This window comes from Diceros bicornis, chromosome 25, assembly GCF_020826845.1.
Source record: "Diceros bicornis minor isolate mBicDic1 chromosome 25, mDicBic1.mat.cur, whole genome shotgun sequence".
NCBI classification, from domain to species: domain Eukaryota; kingdom Metazoa; phylum Chordata; class Mammalia; order Perissodactyla; family Rhinocerotidae; genus Diceros; species Diceros bicornis.
Window position 1 is genome coordinate 9,620,721 of NC_080764.1, and position 21,780 is coordinate 9,642,500.

The 21,780-nt window shown below is 47.4% G+C and overlaps 1 protein-coding gene across 1 annotated transcript; it reads right to left on the reverse strand.

Moving 5' to 3' along the window:
* Positions 1 to 687: 687 nt before the first annotated feature.
* MCHR1 (melanin concentrating hormone receptor 1) lies at positions 688 to 4,031 on the reverse strand. The gene is made up of 2 exons (XM_058568815.1): positions 3,823 to 4,031; positions 688 to 2,564 (listed from the first exon to the last, which is right to left on the reverse strand). The coding sequence occupies exons 1-2, from the start codon at positions 3,902 to 3,904 to the stop codon at positions 1,585 to 1,587; spliced, it is 1,062 nt and encodes a 353-aa protein (XP_058424798.1). The 5' UTR covers positions 3,905 to 4,031; the 3' UTR covers positions 688 to 1,584.
* Positions 4,032 to 21,780: the final 17,749 nt, after the last annotated feature.

Below are 21,780 nucleotides of genomic sequence, written 5' to 3' on the forward strand. Positions count from 1 at the left end.
GAGCTCCCCAGGACCCAAAGAAGCTGCCCAGAAGTTTGCTAAACAGGCTACCTGCTGCAACTCCTCTGCAGGAAGAGGCTGTGTGGATGCACCTGCTTTAAGGATGCATGTGGATAAGTCGGGAGCTCGGTAGTGTGCTCCCACTAGCTCATCAACGTCTGCTGAGCGGTTCGTGCAGGACTCCTGGCTCCTGGCCCCTCTCGGTGAAGAAGCTGAGAAGCAGCAGCCTTGGCTGCCGCCCAGCGGCCCCATCTGTAATCTTCCTGCTCAACGTGGCTCACACCAGATCTTAGCAGCAGCAAGAGGCAGGCTCAGGCTGCCAGGAGAAGCCAGCCCTGCGACCGGTGACTTAGCGGGGGGAGGTGGCGGGTGGGACTTGGGGACTGAGGAGCCAGCATTGGTGACAACCAAGTGCTTTCGAGCAGAAGACGGGAAGCTGAGTCCCGAGAACAAGCCCAGCCACAGAACTGCAATCTAATGAATTCACAGTAATTCCATTTGTGTCACTGAATCCTCCCTGTGAGTTTAGACAAGCAGATCCCCTGCTTCATGCTTCCTAAAAGGCAGCCTGATCCCGGGTCTAGATTCCACAGCCGGGTGACCCCTCTTTTCCTTTTCTGCCATCCACCCCAACCCCCAACCCCAAGCCCAAGCAATTATGCAGGAGCATCCAGAGAGATGTGGGTGGAGATTGTCCTTTATTCATTTTTCTTTTGGAGAGGAAGGGCTAGAGCCAAAAGATGAAGCCAACACAGCAGGCATCAGAATGACCCCTGCACATGCAGGACACTGGTGGGCGCTCACTCTGGCTCTGGTGATCAACAAATGTGCCCCATGAAAACAATGTCCCCACAGCTGCAAAAGCTCCCTTGCCCCTCCCCATTTTTCTTAATTTCACGACCCACACCCACGCCCACCTCAGGTAGGTTTGTCATTCTCAATAAGTGGATCTCCTAGCAAATGGGGCTTTTACTCCTATGGTCTCAGAGCCCCACTCCCCCAAAATAAACAGGCATCCCCCAGAGACAAAGGGAAATCAACACAGGATGCTGGAACACAGAGAGATGGCATGCTTCATTTTTCATCATCCTCCAGCTTGGGAGAAAGGCTGCCCTCCATCACTAATGGGACATGGGAAAGAGCCGAGGCCATACGACCTTTCCCATCTCCCCAGGGCCCTGTGCCGTATGACCCCACTGCCCACACCCAGGCCCTGCCTGATTTTAAATAAACCCGGCCAGAAGCCTTCCACCTCTTCTCTTGGGAAAAAGTCATTTGGGAGCTAGCAGATGTAGGGCTCCATTGAACATTTAAACCAAAATATTTTTCTTGTTCAGTTTCTCTTCAACTCGAAGGTCTCATCCTGCTCTCCCAAGGGGATTTTTGATGTATGAAGCCCCTACACCTGGCTCCGAGCCTCCCCAGCAATTGGTGGGCCCTGTGGAATGTTTCTAGTTGCAAAAGCCCCTCACCGCCCAGCCTCTCTGCATTCTCCCAGAGCTGTCTTGGGTTTTTCTCAGCATCTCTTCCCATGGTCTGCTGTGGTGTCCTGATTTGGAGGTGCCCAGGGTGACAGGGGAAGCGTTAGGTGCCCTTGCTTTCTGTCCTCTCCTCATCGGCTGTCTGGGCATTGCTGACGGCTCGAAGCTGCCCCTGGGCTGCAGGCTTCACTGACAGGACCAAGCGCTTGCGGAAGGTCTCACAGAGCACGATGTACACGAAGGGGTTGAGGCAGCTGTTGGCATAGCCCAAGCTGATGGCCGCATTGTACAGGTAGACGAAGGTGAGCGTCGGGCGACTGATGGACAGCTGGGTCAGCTGTAGCACGTAGTAGGGTGCCCAGCACACAAAGAAGACCAGGCAGATGGCGATCGCTGTGCGGGTCACCCTCTTTGTCCGCAGCCGGATGCTGCGTTGCGAGGCAGGGGCCACGGAGGATGTCATGCGCTGCAGGATCCTCACATACGCGGCCGTGATGACAACGAAGGGCAAGGCAAAGGCCAGGAAAAACTGGTATAGGGTGAACCAGTAGATGTCAGTGTCCGGGTTGGGCAGGCGGATCCCGCAGCCCACTGTGCCCCCTGGGAAGGGGATCAGCCTGGCATAGAGCCACACGGGGGTGATGCTGATGAAAGAGAGGGCCCACAGGAGGCAGATCACCAGGGTGGCCACAGAGGGCTTCCGGAACTTAGTGGAGGAGATGGGGTGGACGGTGGCCAGGTAGCGGTCAATGGCCATGGCAGTCAGGATATAGGTGCTGGTGAACTGACTGTTGGCGTCCATGGCAGTGATGAGGGTGCACATGGTCTCTCCAAAGTGCCAGACGCCATTGCCCATGAGCTGGTGGATCATGAAGGGCATGCCCAGGAGAAAGAGGAGGTCCACCACCGAGAGGTTGATGATGAAGATGTCGGGGACGTTGCTGCACCAGTGCAGCTTGGACTTCTTCACCACCGCGAAGATGACCGTGGAGTTCCCAACGATACCCAGTAGGCAGATGGTGCCGAACACTGAAGGCATGATGATGTTGATGTAGGAGACACTCCCTGTGCGAGCAGGTGGCCCTGGGGACAGAGGAACAAATGTCAACCGTTTGACATGGACTGTGCTCTCTAAGGGTCGACATCCTGCTGGGGTGCTCAGCCTCCCATGATGCACTTGCTCACCTCTTCATCCTCCCTGCCATTTCAGCTCAGGGACCACCATTCATCTGGAACCCTCTCCTGCCATTCTCCCTCCCCACACTATTGCTAATCCTGTCCCCTTGCCCTCCTCCACTGGTTCCCTGGTTAGTCCCACCAGATTCTCCTGCACCACCTGTTAGTTCAAGGACCCAGTTCTTTGCCTCTTGCATTTTCTCAGAAGGCACACAGTCAAGAACCACGACTGTCTGCAGAGAATTATTCTGTGAGTCCCTGGGCTTTACCAGGAAACCTCACCAAAATAGCCAGAAGGACTTGAAAGTGTCTGTGCGTGTGTGCGCGTGAGCGGGTGCGTACATGTGGTTTCTCTTTTCCTATTGCAGCCCTGATCATTTCATTTTAGAAGTTGCTGCTTGGAAGCTGTGCACTGACTCCTGGGCATCTCTGTGGGCAACTATCTTCTGGATGCTTTTGCCCATCAGGCCCGCAGCCCCCGCTCCTCCTGGGTTCCTATCAGGGATTTCCTTGCTCTGTATCTTCCGAGCCTGGGCTTCCCAAATGAGCAGAGACTGAAGCTATGGTTTGCAGCCCAGCCGCCTGAGAATTTTCTCCTCACAAACCTGTCTTCTTTTCCCTTCCTTCCCTTCTCCTTCAAAGCTAGAATTCCAGGGCATCTCAGCTCAAGCTTCATCCACCAGGAAAGTTAATCCCCTCCCGGCTCTGTGAGTTATCCCTTCCCGCGGCCTTTCCCAGGGGGCGGTGAGGATGTTCCAACTCTGTTACCGGAGTTGGAGTAAAAAGCCAAGGGGATGGGTGAATGAGCGAGCCTCCAGCCATCTCCCCACACACTATCCTCCAGCTTCTCTTGCTTGCTTTTCCAGCCTGGCATTTTTTCTGCAGAGCATTTTTAAAACTCATCAGCGAGCCTTCCCCTGTCTCCCTGGCGGCTGGCCACCATCTCTTGCCACTTCTGACTGTGACTTTGCCTTCTCTGCTCCTGCCCCTTCTGCCCCTGCCTGCCCCGCCCCCTTCTCCCCTTCCCCTCCAGGCAAAGCAGACTGCAGATCTTGTCCCCAAGAACTGTAATAAAGTTTCCCAAGCAGTTTGGCTCAGAGGTGACACCTTCCCATTTCCCATCCCCAGCGCAGAGGAGGGAGGACTCCCCTCCAACACTGCTCACCGGCCGAGGTAAGGTTATCCGGGCCATCTGAGGTGTTGCTGGCATTGGGGCCGGTGGGCAGCAGGGAGGCTTCCAGGTCCATCCTGCCCTGCCCGTCGCCCGCGCGCCGGTCCACCCACGCAGGCTGCGGCAGCCTCCAGCGCCCACGGCTTGTCCCGGAGCCCGAGCCCCGCAGTCCAGAAGGGGGTCTTCCTCGGCAGCCTGGCAGCCTCTGCTGCCTCCAAGCCCCACTGCTCTCCCCACTCCCTCCTTCCCTGGCTCCCACTGACATCACCTAGACACATTAACATTCGGAGGCAGATGCACGTTAACCTCTTCAGTCCCGGGATGCAGCTCCCACTTCTGACTGCCTGCAGAGCCAGGGGCCCTGAGGAAGCCGGGAGGGCCCGGCTCAGGCAACCCCATCAGAGAGGGGCTGCCTTCCCCTGCCACTTGGGGCTGTGGCTCCTGTGCTCACAGGGAGTGCTGCTTGCTTCGTGGGAGGATCCGGGTCTCGGCAAAGGCAAATGGGCTGCCTTCCTCTGAAGGAAAGAATGAGCCTGGCCTGGCCCCTAACCCCAGGTACTGGTGGCTGGGCCATGTGGCAGGCACCAGGGGTGACTGTTCACAGAGCTTGGGAATGGAAGGCTTGGACCACAGCGTGCCTGCCACCCAGGCCACCCACAGCGCCTTCCCAGAGGCCCCATGGATTCCAACCATCTCGCTGGCTAGACTGCCAGCATCTTTCAGAGGAGTTGCTGGCTGCTAAGCTGGTTCCCAGCACTCAGAGATGACTCAGTTCACTCTATGCTGGCCATGTCCAAGGCCTCAGGGACCAGAAGGGGACAAACTCCCTTCTGCACAGCCTCAGCATAGACCAGGCTTACAGAGGTTTTATTTTTCTAAATGCTCTGAGGTCCTTGAGGTTTTCCCTGAGACTCCTTGAGACAAATATCAGAGCATAGGCCCCCAAAGAGATCATCACCCAGGAGCAGCCTTAGAGGGCAAAGCCTTGGGTGGATTCCCAGCAGAGGCATCCTGCTGCCAGCCTCCAGGGCCCCTCACAGCTAAGAGCTGCCACCACACCCACTGCCAGACCCAAGAGCGGGGGTTCAAGTTCCCCACACTCTGATCCCAACACACTCTTTATTTATTTGCTTCATCCAACAAATATTTACTGAGCACTTACTACTTGTCAAGCATTGTTCTAGGTTCTGTAGTGAAAAAAACAATCAAGTCCTTGAGCCCCGTCCTCCTGGAGATTACATTTAAGTGAGGGGAGACAGAAAATACACCAAAAAAAAGACAATTTATGATATTGGTGATCAGGGCTATGAAAAATTTAAAGCAGTGTGAGGGGCCAGGGAACACCAGGAGAGGTGGAGGTTGCTATTTTACATAGAAAGTCCTCTCTGAGAGGTGTTTTGAGAAGAGTCCTGAAGGAAGTGAAGAAGCATGCTTGGAAATGTCTGGAGGAAGAGCATTTCAGGGAGTAGGAATAGCCGGTGCAAAGGCCCTGAGGCAGGAGTGTGCTGGGTTCTTTGAAGAACTGTAGTGGAGCAAAGAACTCTAGCAGAGCAAAGGGGGAGACTAGCAGGAGATGATGACAGAGAGGAACTAGCAGGAGGGGCAGGTTCTGTCAGGCCTTATCAGCCATTGTCAGGATTTTGGCTTTTCCTTTAGGGGAAATGGGAGTTACCAGAGGGTTTTCAGCTAAGAGGGACATGATCAGACGTGTTTTAAAAGGATCAGTCCAGGGGCCAGCCCCGTGGTGTAGTGGTTAAAGTTCTGCATGCTCCACTTTGGCAGCCTGCGTTCACGGGTTCGGCTCCCGGGCATGGACCTACACCACTCATCAGCCATGCCGTGGCAGCAACTCACATATAAAATAGAGGAAGATTGGCACAGATGTTAGCTCAGGGCTAATCTTCCTCACCAAAAAAAAAAAAAAAAAAAAGGATCAGTCTGCTGCTGAGCAGCAAGGCAAACAAATTGAAAAGGTATTTTAGCTTGGGTTCCCTTGAAAGCAGAGCCCAAGACAAGGGCTTATGTGTACACGGCTTTTCTGAGAGACAACCCAAGGAGCAGGCATGAGGAAGTGGGGACAACGAGACAGGAAAGGAGAAAAAGCCAACATAAGGGTTCATTATCAATGTCGCTGCTGTGGGCAACAGCTTTAGTTTACCATCCTTGAAAAGTGCACAGACAGTTTCACAGAATCATCTACCTGAAGGATGGGCAGCAGGAACATTTATCTAGCTGTCCTGTCCCCCACTGGTAGAGGGTTGCCCCCGGGGTGTTAACTCTGCACTTCTGGGTGCATGGGTAGAGCAGGCTCCTATAGCACTGAGGTTTGAGGGGGCAGAAAGCAAAGAGATATGCAGCTCACACGTGAGGTGAGAGGCCGTCAGCACAAGAAGAATCTTATGCTGGAGTGAAGAGGGCTCCAATGGCATTGAAGTCCAGGGCAGAAAGCAAATGGACACGAGGGGCACACTTGAGGCAAGACACTACTGGCACAAGATCAGTTGAGCTCACACACAACTGTCTTCTGCAGCTGGAGCTGAAGTCAGAGGTGGCCAAGAGAAATGTGACATGGGTTACCGGAAGCATCTGATATAGAGGATTACTGCAATAATCCAATTGAAAGATGATGGTATCTTAGATCAGGGAGGTGGAGGTGGGGAGAAATGTGGGTTTCTATACACTGTGTAGAGCCCCGGGGATTGGCTGAAGAATTGAATGAGAAATGTGTGAGAGTAAGAGGCATCGGGGCGACTCCCAGGTTTTTTGGCCCAAGCAACTGCAAGAATGGAGTTGTCATTTCCTGAGACAGGGAAGTCTGTGGGAGGAGAAGATTTAGAGAAATGAAGATTCTGTTTTGGGTATGTTACGGAGCGGAAGTGTTTGGTAGTAGTTGGATGTGAGTCAGAAGTTCAAGGGAGAGGTCATGCCTGGAGATATGAAGTTAAACTGATGACACTGGATGAGCTCACCTAGGAAGCGAGGGTGAGTAGAGAGGAGCTGTGAGGACTTGGACCTGGGGCATTACAAAGTTTACAGGTTGGGAAAATGAGCCTTACGGCCCACTACTTCCTCCTCTTCCACCTGGAATGGTCTTCCCACAACCATCCATCCATCCATGCATCCATCCATGCATCTATCCATCCATGCATCCATCCATCTATCCATCCATCCATCCATCCAACAAATCATTCTTGAGCCCTTCCTATGTACCAGGCACCGCACTAGGCTCGGTGGGTACACTGAAGAAAAACAGACAAGTGCCTGATATCAAGGAGCTTAAACTAAGTGGGAAGAGACAGATAATAATGAGCAAGCTAACAAGTAAATAAGATATCCTGTTCAAGGTTTAGATCCAGACGAGTTCAGGTAACTTAGTCATGATGGGATTTAGGTGTTTATAAAAGCACGGCTCTGGAATTATGCCACCCCTGCCATCACCTGCACTAGCAAAGTCACTCTGCCCGATTGGAGGGATTTAAACCATGACCAAGCAGAAGGGGAATCAGGGCAGGGTAGGTTTTAGCTTTCTGGCCTTTGCATGCTAGGTTGGGGTGGGGAAGGGTGAACACCAAGCCAGTCAATCCGCAGTAGCCGCCACATAGGCTGATTACTTGTTGTAGTGGGTGTCACCAAGAGAATGAATGGGGTGATGGGAGTAACTGGGGTCCTTAAGAGAGGGGTGTTAAGGACATCCTCTCTGAGCAGGCATTCTGGTGGAAACTTCAGCATCCATTCCACTACAAATGATTAATTTAAATCAATCACAGCAACCTCGTTCCCCTTGCCAGTGACCCTTTTAGGGATGAGCACGTCTGCTGGATGCCCACGTGCATGTCTTCAAATCCTCTTTGCCACACCTAGTTTATATTCCATCCATTGCTGCAATGACCCAATTGCTGCACAGTCCTTGACCAAGTTCAGGTACAGGTACAGGTGCAGGTGTGACCTGACAGTGCTGTGTCTTAAGCCTGTACTGTGTACCTTTTACCCTCTTCCTGGATCCTTCCTGTTGCTGCCACAACTTAGAATATGGGAACCTGCGAAATGCCCATGTGTGAACAACCCGGAAGTGCAGGAAGAGTTACCACTCCTTAGGGTGGACCTTTGACCAATGCAGGGTGGAAGCCACAGAAGGATGCTTTTCCCCTTTTCCCCCAGGACTTATGGGCCTGAGACACATTTCTTATGGCCTCTCAGCGGTCTCATGGGATATAGTAACTGGTCACTTGTAGTGGCGGCCAACTCAAAATCCTTACACAGTGCTCCCTGCTTCTCTGCTTTGCTCCTCTATCCTCACTCCCAATTCCTCGAGTCATACTTCCCAGCAAAATACCCAAACACATACTTTGTCTCTGGCTCTGTTTTCTGGGCTAAGGCAGCGTATGACCCATTCCTACCAACAACAGTAAAGGGGAGGAGTGTTGGGGTGGGAGGTGTTGGGCAAAGTTTTCCTTGTTCTTACAACGAGGGTACAGGAAGAGATGGTCTCCTTTGCCTCCTCTGAACTTTGCTGGGCCTGGACGTGACAGCTGCCCCTGCCCAAGTGGTGGCCAGGAGCCACTCAAAGAAGAATGTGAGTCCAGCTGGAAAGCTGAGGCTGACCCAAAGGGACTGGGCAGTGTCAGCTGGACCACACTCCTTGAGCTGGGCAGCGAGTCCTTTCTTGAAGAGGCGTCTGAGCGGCACGTCGCCACGTTGGCTACAGCTTTGTCCTGGGCTTTGTGCAGGGGAACCAGGCCTGCAGCTTCTGGTCCGCTCTCTTCACCTCCGCCAAGGGCTAACGACACAGCTCAAAGGTTTGGGCGACTGTACAGAGACTTTAGATAACGGGATGTTCCTGGCTTTGCAAAGAATCATTTGGGGGACAGCGTGGAGCATCCTCTCCTGGCAGATGTCCCCAGCTTTGACTTCTCCTCTTTCTCCTTCCGTTGAGCGTGGTACAAGCGAGACAGTCCACAAAAGCTTGCCACAATGCTAGGTGCTAGGATTCAGAGATTTACTGGACATTTGGTGATGCGCAGAGTTGATATCACCAAAGCCCCCGGCCAAGGCCACACTGCCCTCAAACTCGTCCTGAGAACAGAACTTCTAACCCTGCTCTCCTCCAAGCCGTCTGGCTCTGGACCTGTCGCTCAGCCCTGCCTAGCATAGTGCTGAGGAAGATCAAGCCCATGTACAGCAGTAAACTCTTTTTCCTCCCATCCACGTGCCCCCACTCACCATGCCCTACCCAGGGCACCCCAAGGGTTTGGTGTATCTCTCTGACTCCCCCAGTGCCAATATCCAAGGTTGATGAGGCTAATTGATCTCGGAGTCTCTAAGACCAAAATATATGAGCAGCCCATCCACTAAGCTTCTATTTGATTTCTATACCTGAAAAAAACTTCAGATCTGGTCAACAGAAGTCTGACTTCAGCCACCATGATTGACAGCACAGTCCCTGACCCGATTCCTAAGCCCAAGTCAGTCACTGACTCAGACCCTTAGAAGAAGTGGAAGCTGGAGGGATACTCTCAAGAAGGGGTGCTGCAATAACATGACAGGGATGTACTGAGATTCTGCCCAGCCCTCCGCAGAGGGACCTGAGGCCATCTGCAGGCTAACTATTCACAATGAAAAGATTAATACTCAGACCTTCTGGTGATAACTGGGCAATGGCTATGAGCTAATATTAATTCCTGAGGACCCAGAACTTCACTGGGCTTGACTCGTCAGAGTGGGAATTAAGGTGGGTCAGGTAATAAATGGAGTTTGACTAGAATGACTTCACAATAGGCACTGCGAATCTCCAAACCTATTTATTTCCCTAATTATATATCTGAAATAGATATCCCCAGCCATTGGCAGAATTACTGCATTGGCTCTTGGATTGGCAGAGTAAGGGATATGATGATGAGACAAGTCAAATGGAAATCCCTCCTTACCAAAGTGATAAGCCCTAAAGCAGCACGGCACCCCCTGGGGAAGCGAAGAGATTAATAACATCATCAAGGCCTTTCAAGGTACAGGGTGGTGACTTTATCACATTCCCACTTCTCTCTCAGTTTGGCCAGTGAAGAAGGCAGATGGGTCTTAGAGAACGACAGTGATTACCATAAACGTAATTATGTGCTGGTGCCAACTGCAGCTGCCACTTCAGATGTGGTACCACTGCTGGAGAAAATAAATATAGTCCCTGACAATAACTGGTATGCAGTTATTGATCTGGCAGATGGTTTTTTCTCTATTCCACGAAGCAGAAAAGATCAGAAATGCTGCTTTTATTTGTCAGGGTCATCAGCACACCTACACCATCTTGCCTCAGGACTTCATTATCTCTTTTGACAGGTCTCTGATTCTCAGACATTGTATTCTGCACTCTTCCTTCATAGCAGGAAATGTATGATCACAATTGTAATCATACATTTATTTATTTGTGTAGTTAATTATTTAATGTTTTTCCCTCACTAGGTTATAAGTTCCATGGAGGCAGAGACCATGTCTGTCAAACTTCTTGCTGTATCTCCTGTGCCTAGCACAATGCCAAGCACGTGACAGACATTCAATAAATGTGGGATGAATGAAAGGCTCATAGAGGAATATATGTGAAAGGCTCTGGCAGAGAAGTGAGCAGAGGGGAGGGGAGCACAAGCAATATTGCTCCCTGACCCCGAGGCTCCACTCAGCCCCAGTGCTTCCTGGCCAGCCTGGCAGCAGTGGCCACAATGCCTGGGAGCAGGCAGTGGGCATCCCTCAGCTGTGAGGCAACCCAGAGGCCACAGTCAGACTCCTTCTTGTTGTGAGGAAGACAAACGAGATTTCCTTCAGGGATAGCTATTCCCCATAAGGATGCATGGAAATCCCAAACAACCATGGGAAAGCGGCTGAGGTAAAAACACGCGCATGAAATTCTGACACATGCTACAACATGGTTGAACCTTGAAGACATTATACAAGTGAAAGAAGCCAGACACAAAAGGACAAATATTGTATGATTCCACTTACATGAGGTCCCTAGAGTAGTCAAGTTCATAGATACAGAAAGTAGAGTGGAGGTTTCCAGGGGTTGGGGGAAGGGGAGAATGGGAAGTTGCTGCTTAACGGGTACAAAGTTTCAGTTTAGGAAGATGAAAAATTTCTGGAGATAGATGGTGGTGATGGTTGCACAACAAAGTGGATGTACTTAATGCCACAGAACTGTACACTTACAAATGGTTAAAGTCAATTTTATGTTATGTATATTTTACCACAATTTAGAAATATGTTAAACAGTTTGCTAAAAAGGGTATCACGTACAGTAATTCAGTTCAAGAGATTTTATAAGATTTCAAAAGGCTAATATAAATCATATTCTTATAAATTGCAGCTCCGTTGCATGTTCAGTTAAATATCTTTTCTTAATGAAGCATGGAAAAACTAAAAACAACACTACCACTCTGGGCCCCAGAGATTCCAAGACATCAGGCCACCTGGAGAGCTGGGGCAGCATTGCAACATTTTTGGGAGAACAGATCAGGGTAGGTCACCTGCTTTCTTTGTGGGCACCCTGCCCTTGTGCCATCCCAGAGAGAATCTGATTTTTTTGTCTCTATCAAGTATTAGGAATCCATATTGGACACCAAGTCACCTTAGACCATAGACACTGGTCTGAGGTGGCTGTGACCAGGGGAGAAAGGCTGGCTTCATTTGCCAGAAATCATAAGAGTTGTACAAAATGTGCATAGGAAGAACTGTTCAAGGCTTACTTTCCTGAGAAAGGAGCTGTGTGATATGTGACATGGGTGCCAAGACAATTCCGTGAGGGAAAGAACAGCCTTTTCAACAAATGACGCTGGGACAAATGGATATCCACATGCAAAAAAATGAAATCGGACCCCTACCTCACACCATATACAAGAATTAACTCAAAATGGATAATAGACAGATGAAAGAACCAAAACTATAAAACTCTTAGAAGAAAATATAGGGGTAAATCTTCGTGACCTTGGATTAAACAAAGCCTTCTTAGATATGACACCAAAAGCACAAGCAACAGAAGAAAAAATAGATCAATTGACTTCACCAAAATTTAAAACTTTTGTATTTCAAAGGATGTCATCAAGAAAGTGAAAAGACAACCCACAGAATGGGAGAAAATCTTTGCAAATCATATGTCTGATAAGGGACTTGTATCTAGAATATATAAAGAACTCTCATGACTCAATAAAAAGACAAATAATCCAATTTAAAAATGAGCAAGGGATCTGAATAGACATTTCTCCAAAGAAGATGTACAAATGGTCAATAAGCACATGAAAAGATGCTCAACATCATTAGCCACTACAGAAATGTAAATGAAACCACAATGAGGAATGTATTTAATGCCACTGAATTTAACTTACAAATTAATGCCACTGAATTTAACTTACAAATAGTTAAAATGATAAATATTATGTATATTTTATTACAATAAAAAAAAACCACAATGAGATACTGCTTCACACCTACCAGGACAGCTATGATAAAAATGACAGATAATAACAAGTGTTGACAAAATTGTGAGAAATTGGAATCCTCATACATTGTTGGTGGGAATGTAAAATGGTGTAGCCACTTTGGAAAAGAGTTTAGCTGTTCCTCAAAACGTTAAACATAGAGTTACCATATGACCCAGCAAGTCCACTCCTGGATCTATACCAAAGAGAAATGATAACATGACTACAGAAAAACCTGTACACAAATGTTCTTAGTAGCATTAGCATAATAGCCAAAAATTGGAAACAGCCCAAATGTCCATAAACTAAATGGATAAATAAAATATACTACATCCATACAACAGAATATTATTCAGCCATAACAAAGAATGAAGTACTAACACATGCTACATCATAGCTGAACCTTGAAATCATTATGCTAAATGAAAGAAGCCAGACACAAAGACCACGTATCTTATTATTCTATCTATATGAAATGCCCAGAATTGGCAAATCTATAGAGATACAAAATAGATTAGTGACTGCTTAGGGCTAGGAGGAAGGTGGAGGTGAGGGAAAGGGAGTGACTGCTAATGAGTAGGAGTCTTTTTATGGGGTGATGAAAATATTCTAAAATTTATTGTGGTGACAGTCGCACCACTCTGTGAATAGACTAAAAATTATTGACTTATACACTCTAAAAGGATGTATTTTATGTTATGTAAATTATATCTCAATAAATCTACCTTTATTTATTTATTTATTTTGTGTGAGGAAGATCAGCCCTGAGCTAACATCTGTGCTAATCCTCCTCTTTTTGCTGAGGAAGACCAGCTCTGAGCTAATGTCTATTGCCAATCCTCCTCCTTTTTTGCCCTAAAGCCCCAGCAAATAGTTGTATGTCATAGCTGCATATCCTTCTAGTTGCTGTATGTGGGACGCGGCCTCAGCATAGCCGGAGAAGCGGTGCGTCGGTGCGCGCCCAGGATCCGAACCTGGGCCGCCAGTACCGGAGCGCACGCACTTAACCGCTGAGCCACAGGGCCAGCCCTTAATAAATCTACCTTTAAAAGGAGGGTGGCCTCTGGACATAGGAAGCACCGAGAAATGCACAGTCTCCAGTCCTCAGGGCAAATGTCTACTCTTTATCTCCATTTTTGCCCTGCCTCCTGGGAACCTCATCCAGCTGCCTGTTATCAACCATTTGGAGGACACTGGGGCTGCCCACTGGGAACCACCTTGAACACTCTTTGCTGGGAATACCTCCGACATCTGAACTCAGTGTGAAGTTGGGTTTCAGCTGATCCTGCTGACGATGCTGGAGTAACTCGGATGAGGTTACACCTTGGCTCTGCTGCTGACTTGCTGTGTCATCCGGTAAATCTCTGACCAGCTTGCTGCCAAATGGTAACTAGAGTAAATGGAGCCTGCCTCGGGATTCTCCTTGCTGTGGGGTTGTTTTTCTTTTTTTTTTTTTTTGAGGCAAAATTATAGTAACTAACATTTGTACGGCCCTTTTTACATACATGCCTTATCTTAGCTGACTCCGTGGAACAAACATGATCCCCAGCGACAGATGTGGAAACGGAGGCTCAGAGAGTTGGGTGAGTCTCCCAGAGCCATGTAGCTGGCACGTCCCCCTTTGGCCTTTTCCCCTTCAGTTCTGCAGTATCTGGGTCCCAATTTCACCCAGCTGAACAGGGCTGGGCTGGCTTGCCCGGTGACAGTGGGACAATGTTTGCCGAAAGGACTGAGGTGGGGAGAGAATGAGAATCCAGTTCTTTTTAGAAGAACTTTAATCCCCAGTTTTTTATTATGGCACACAGGACCCTTCACGATCTGGCCTCTGCCCACTGTCAGGCCTCTTCTCCCACCACCTCCTATTTGCACTCTATGCCCAGGGTCATACTTCAACATCTTAGCGTTTCCAGAAAGCGCTGCGTGCTCCTATAACTTTTGCACGTGTTGACCCCTCTGATCTTTCTTTGCTAGGCTGCCTCCTCAGCTGTTCTTCAAGATGCCCCAGAATGACCTTCTCCTCCAAGAAGTTTCCCCTGCCCTCCCTTCTGCTCCCTACCCCATCCCCCACCAAACATCCAGCACGGTACATATTGCAGGGGATGCTCTTGGTGCTCTCCCAGGTGGGTTTACCAGGCTGGTGCACCCATCATCCAGCTGCTGTGAGTGTTGGCTCCAAGGACTTGTGGCTACCCCTGCTGCCCCCTTGTGTGGAGAATTGCCGTTGGCCGACAGGAGCCTCCTTGCCAGGGAAGTTACCACCTCCCGTAAACCGGGACCAAAGCCTGAAACGGAGGTAGAAAAGGCCAGTCCCTTTGCCTTAAGGGGCACCACTCTGAGATGCAGAACCACCTACCCACCCCCAGCCCTCTGGACCCGGCCAAGGCTAGGCCGACAGGAGACCTCCTCTTGGCAATTTCTCCTTCACTCCTCCCTCAGGGGTATTTTCCTTCGATAAACCCCAGCAGCCAGGTCCCCACCATCACATTCCATTATAATTAACAGTTTCCGTATTGCCCCCCGGACTCTGCGCTTCCTGAAGGCAGGGATGACGCCCTATCTATTTTTGTGTCCACACCTCCTAGTTGGGGACCTGGCAGAGCAGGTGCTCCATGTGGAATTCTGTCCAGCTTCTGAGTGGTTGTAAAAAGCACTCCACAAGATTCGGCACCGTCCCTGCCCCCTTGCCTGCTGGTCTCTATCTCCTCCATTTCGTCTCCTCTGAGATCCCCTCTTCACTGAGCCTGCCTCCTCTGTTCCTCCCCTACCCTTCAAGTCACAGAGATAGATTCGCCCTGTCCTGCGTCTTGCAGCTTAGATTTGAAGGAAAGCGATTGGCAGAGCTGGAGGAGAGCCTGAAAGACAGGGCTGGGCTGGCCACAGGCAGACTCACAGGCAAAGCAGGGGTTGGGGTCGGGGGTTGGGGGCGGTGGCAGCTATGAGCATCCCCCCGGGACTGGGCAGCAGAGGCCATTTGCAGAAAGCACCCACAGCCTCAGTGGGCAGCCTCTTCCAATCGCTGCTCTTGACTTGTCCCCCACTCTTTCTGTACATCTTAACTTCATAAATGCTCTAGGAACCACGGTGTTCCCACTCCTTTTCATCCATTCCCACCCACGCATGGCACCAACCCACGTCAGAGGAGGAATATCTTGCTTCAAAGGCTTATTAACTTGCCAGGCAGCATCCAGCTCACGTAGGAGCTGAGTCAGTGCCGTCTCAGGCGGCCCAGGAGGTGCGCAAGGCTGACTCAGACGGAGCTGGTGGGTCTTAGCAGAGGCTTTCTCCAGCTAGGCAAAGCAGTTAGAGGAGCAGAGATCAAATCTACCCCCAGGGAGTGGCTCACCCTGGGCCAGGCTCTGGGCTAATGCTTCCAGGGCTAATCTCCCCTAATTCCCCACAGCCAACCTATAAATCTCATCTATTGTTTTTGCTGCTCCTTATCTATTCTCCTAGTTTCCCTCTGGAGACCCAGCAGCCCCTGGACTCCCAGCAAGGTAACTGCGCCAGTGCGCAGTAGCTGACCCGGTATCTATGCTGATCGGTCCAGGGCTGGGCATGTGACCTGTCAGAGCCAATGAGAGGCATTGAGACTCAAGTTAAAAATTCTAGGACAAGACACATTCCTTTTTTGCTGGACTTGAAACTCAAGAGGATGTGGGGGTTAGAGCTACCAACTCAGCTTGCTACCGTGTGAAACCTGAGACTGAAGCCATCCCTATGAAAGAGAGAAATGGCAAGAAACTGAGTCCTGATTGTATTCCGGAGTCCTGAATCCAGCCATACCTGAAGCTGGAATAGTACAAGGACTTTTGGACTTTTGTGGCTCAGTGTATCCCTTTTGCTCAAGTCAGTTTGGGTTGAGCTTTCTGTCACTTGCAATAGAAAGAATTCTAATCAATACCAGTAGTTACTACTATATTTAACTAATTGTAAAACACACGTTTTTCCAAATTTTAACATCTCTCATGCTAGGAGTGTATCTTACAATCAATGGCAACATCCCGATGGAGCCACCATTGCTGGCAAATTTGAGATATTGAGCACAGCTGCTCATATTGTCTTCAACTGAGTTAGGTGCCCTGTTGGTACTGCAAGTCTTGAATTTAGTGCTGTTTAAAATGTCTTTAGAAAAATCATCATGTGATTTGGCAGTCGGATAAAAAGTGATTATGCAAAGAGAAAGGCAGGGATACGGGAGCAACACGGAGTGAAACTGATATTAGTGAAACAATTTTCTCTTTGAAGGAATGACCCTTTTCTTATAAAGCAACAGCAAGTGCTTTGCAGAACTTAAGATAGAAAGATAAACCAGGAGCAGAAGTTGTGTTACATTTTGTTTCTAAGCTGTAGGTACAAAGATGGACTCTCATACGCCAAGCAATGCAACAGAAGGCAGGAGAAATGGCAGATCTCACAGAAGAGATGAGAGGAATTTTGAAGCAACGAGAGTCGCTGTGACTGGTTAATGGCTTGTCCAGGACTGTTGTTAAGACGTTTTGTCGTCACGCAATTGTCGGTGTGTTTTCTTTCTCAACGGTGCCTCTTATAACCACTGGAACACATTATCACCCCCATGTTGCAAAAGTGCTGTTAAAGTCGTTTGCTCAAGATCATGGACTCATTGTGACCAGATGTAGGCCGCAGCTTTCAGTTCTTGATTGTAATTCTCTTGGATTATCCCAACCGTTTCAGAAAGCGTGGAACTCACCGTGGGGTGAGGAAATAGACACACGAGGTGAGAAAGGGGAGCAAGAACCTCTGGCCTGGGGCCTCTGGGCAGGAGGCAACACCCCAGAGGGGACCAGGCCCAGGAGTCCAGGGACTGACCCAAACCAAGGTGGGAGTGAGGGGACACAGAGACAGTGAAGACTCAGGAGAGACCTGAGGGAGAACTTCCATTCTCTCACTATGTGTCAGAGAAAGCTGAGCCCATGGTGGGGCAGAGGCAGAAGTTTAGTTCCAATAGGTATGTGTGGCCCTAATTTATGACAAGATTGAAACTCAGGGACACTCAGTATATTACCTAAGGTCACCTGGCTGACAGGGCAGAGCCACACTGTCTTTCTGCCAAGTTGCCTTGCCCCTCTTTGCTGTGAGTTTCTTGTGAAGCATCTGTTCTTGACTGCTTTCATGAGGCACGTTTTGCTCACCTGTAGGGAGCTGGTACCGTTAGTGTAATATAATCATTTTGCTTGACTCTAATCGGCGTTTTTACTGCCGCTGTTTTTTTTCCACACTCTAGTTTTCCAAGATTTGGGGGCAGTGGGGCATTGAGTATCACTGTCCATTCAGCCAAGAAAAAATAATCACTTCAGAATGAGTTGGTAGGACGGCAGCCCATACAGACACGTAAAAAATGATTTCAGCACACAGTTCTCCTCAGGTAGAGCTTTAGTAGGGAGAAAAACCAGTATAACCTGTTCCACCACTCAGAGCACAAGGAGAGCTCCAGCCAGTTCCTGGAGCCTGTACCACCCCCCACTTTGGGATTTGCCCCCAGATGCTGAGGGCTTCAAGCTCGGCTCCATCCAGAGGTGTGAATGATGTCACAGGGATTGGGCCTCTCTCTCTTCTCCAACTTTTGGTCCTGCTGTCATTATTGGGCTTATTCCCAAGTCTTCTCTTGCCACCTGACAGCAAGATGGCCACTGGCAGCTCCAAGCTTACACTGTCTTTATAGCTTATGACGTTAGAGAAGAGAGAGCATCTTTTGCTAATGATTATGGTAAAAGTCCCAGGGAGCACTCTGATTGGTCTGGTTTGGTTACATCCCTATCCCAGGGGTTTGAAGTACTTTGGTCAGAATTTGATTTTGTGGCCTCCTTGGGGTATGGGAGAAGGCTCAAACCCACAGAAATCACGTGTACTGAGAAGGATTTCTGAGAAATTGGTGTGAGTTATTCCCCAGAAGATTTACTGAGCTGACAAAATACATCCACCTGAACTTATATGTGCCACCTCCTGGCAACATGGACACCGTTGACCAATCTGTTTCAGTTTGACTGCTTCTGGCTTCAAATAACAAGAAAAAATTCAAATGAGCTTAAACAGTGAGGAAATGTATTATGCCACACAACTGAAAACCCAGCAGTGGCTCAGGCTCCATGAGGGGTACTATCAGCTGCTCAGTAACGCCACAGAGGTGCCAGGTTTTTTCCATCTCTCCTCTCTGCCTTTCTCAATGTCATCTTCATTTTAAGTCTAGTTTTCCTCCTGGTCACAAGATGGCTGCAGCAGTTCTGGATATCACATACAAATAACATCCTCAGTCTCTTTTTTAAGCACAAGAAAATCTTTTCCAAATCCCGCCCCCGCCCCCAGTGGAGATCTGTTGTGTCTCATCAGCCAGCATTGGGTAACTTCCCCATTCCTAAACCAGTAATTGTCAGGAGACCTGGAACATTGCTGTGATTGGCTTAGAACAAACATTTCAGGGGAAAAATGGAAGACTGGGAGTCAACCATGAAGGCCACCTTACCCTCCTTCATGGAGGGAGAACCTTTAAGTCAATAACCTAAAATGTGAGGAGAGGAGAAGTAAAAGTGCAAAATTTCTGTATGCTATCAAAGTTAAGTTGTTATCAGCTTAAAATAGAATGTTATAAGATATTTATGTAAGTCTCATGGTAACCACAATGGAAAACCCTGTAGTAGATACATAAAAAATTATGATAAAGGAGTCAAAGCATACTGCCACAAAAATCATCAAATCACAAAGAAAGTCAGCAAGAGAGGGAGCAAGAAACAAAGGATCTACAAAAGAGAAACAATTAACAAAATGGCAATAGTAAGTCCTTACTTATCAATAATTACTTTAAATGTAAATGGATTAAATTCTCCAATCAAAAGACATAGAATGACTGAATGGATAAAAAACAAGATCCAATGATATGCTGCCTATGAGAAACTTACTTTAGCTTTAAGGACACACATAGGCTGGGGTTGAAGAGATGGAAAAAGGTATTCCAAGCAAATGATAATCGAAAGAAAGCAGGAGTAGGTATACTTATATCAGATAAAATAGACTTTAAGCTAAAAATGATCACAAGAGACAAAGGTCATTATATAGTGATAAAGGGGTCAATTCATCAAGAAGATATAACAATTGTAAATATTTGTGCACTTAACCTTGGAGCACCTAAATATATAAAGAAATACTAATAGAACTAAAAGGAAAAATAATCAGAAATACAATAATAATTAGGGATCTTAATTCCCTACCTCAACAATGGATAGATCATCCAGATAGAGAATCAATAATATCTCATCCAGATAGAGAAACAGTGGATTTGAACAACACTATAGACCAATGGACCTCACAGACATGTTCAGAACATTCCATCCAACAGCAGCAGAATTCACACTCTTCTCAAGTGTACACAGAACATTTTCTAACATAGATCATATGAAGTAAAATTGTCTCTGCAGATGGCATGATCTTATATATAGAAAACTCTAAAGACTCCACCAAAAAACCTGTTAGAACTAGTAAATGAATTCAGTCAAGTTGCAGGATACAAAATCAACGTAAAAGTAAGTTGTGTTTCTATACACTAATAATAAACTATCTGAAAAAGAAATAAAGAAAACTATCTCATTGACAACAGCATCAAAAACAATAAAATATTTAGTAATAAATTTAACCAAGGAGGTGAAAGATCTATACACTGAAAACTATAAGACATTGATGAAAGAAATTGAAGAAGACACAAATAAATGGACAGATAGTTCGTGTTCATGGATCAAAAGAAGTAATATCGTTAAAATGTCCATACTACCCAAAGCCGTCTATGGATTCAATACAAGCCCTATCAAAATTCCAATGGCATTTTTTACAGAAACAGGAAAAAAAAGCCTAAAATTTGTACAGAATCACAAAAGACCCCAAATAGCAAAGCAATCTTGAGGGAAAAAAGCCAGAGACATCACAATTCCTGATTTCAAACTATATTGCAAAGCTATAGTAACCAAAACAATACGGCATAAAACAGACACACAGACCAATGGAACAGAATTGAGAGCCCAGAAATAAACCCATGTAAATTGAGTCACTATGTGGCCGGCCCCATGGCTTAGCGGTTAAGTGTGTGCGCTCCGCTACTGGCGGCCCGGGTTCAGATCCCGGGCGCGCACCGACGCACCACATCTCTGGCCATGCTGAGGCCGCATTCCACATACAGCAACTAGAATGAGCAACTATGACATACAGCTATCTACTGGGACTTTGGGGGAAAAAAAAGGAGGAGGATTGGCAATAGATGTTAGCTCAGAGCCCGTCTTCCTCAGCAAAAAGAGGAGGATTAGCATGGATGTTAGCTCAGGGCTGATCTTCCTCACAAATAAATAAATAAATAAATAAATAAATAAATAAATTGAGTCATCATGGAAAACAGTATGGAGTTTCCTCAAAATATTAAAAATAGAACTACCATATGATTCAGCAATCCCATTTCTGGGATATATCTGAAGGAAATGAAATCACTATCTCAGAAAACAGTTGCATCCCCGTGTTCATTGCAGCATTATTTACAATAGTCAAGACATGAAAACAACCTAAGTATCCATCGATGGATGAATGGATAAAGAACGTGGAAAATAAAGAAATGGAATATTATACAATGGAATATTTTCAGCCATAAAAAAGAGAGAATTCTGCCATTTTCCACCACAAGGATGGACCTTGAGGGCATTATGCTAAGTGAAATAAGTCAGATAGAGAAAGACAAATACTGTATGATCTCACTTATATGAGGGATCTAAAAAAAATCCAAACTCGTAGAAACAGAGAGTAGATTGGTGGTTGCTTGGGGGGATGGGGTGGGGAATGGGTGAAGGTGGTCAAAGGGTACAAACTTCCAGTTATAAGATGAATAAGTTCTGGGGACAGCATGATAACTATAGTTAACAATACTGTATTGTATACTTGAAAGTTGCTAACAGAGTAGATCTTAAAATTTCTCAACACACACACACACACACACAAAAGGTGAGGTGATGTGAGGTGATGGATGTGTTAACTAACCTTATTGTAGTAATCATTTCACAATATAGACATATATCAAATCTCACGTACGCTTTAAACTTACACAACGTTATATGTCAATTATATCTCAAGAAAGCTGGAAAAAAATTTTTATAAAACCAAAAGAGAACTAAAAGACATTCTTTTAAAAAATGCACAAGACTAAACTCTGTGTCTAGATATACACATCTGAGTGATAAAACTATAAGGAAGTGATTTTGATAAAAGTGAGTCTAGTGTTTACTTTCGAGGGGGCTGGAGGGCTGTGCTTAGACTGGGGCACATGGAAGCGCTGCCGGGGAGGCTGGCAAAGCACCATTTCTTGACCCGGAAGGTGGCTTCAAAGGTATTTGCCTTATTGAATACCATCCCATTTACAATTGCAACAAAAAGAATAAAGTACCTAGGAATAAACTTAACCAAAGAAGTGAAAGAGCTGTACACCGAAAACTATAAAACATTTCTGAAAGAAATTGAA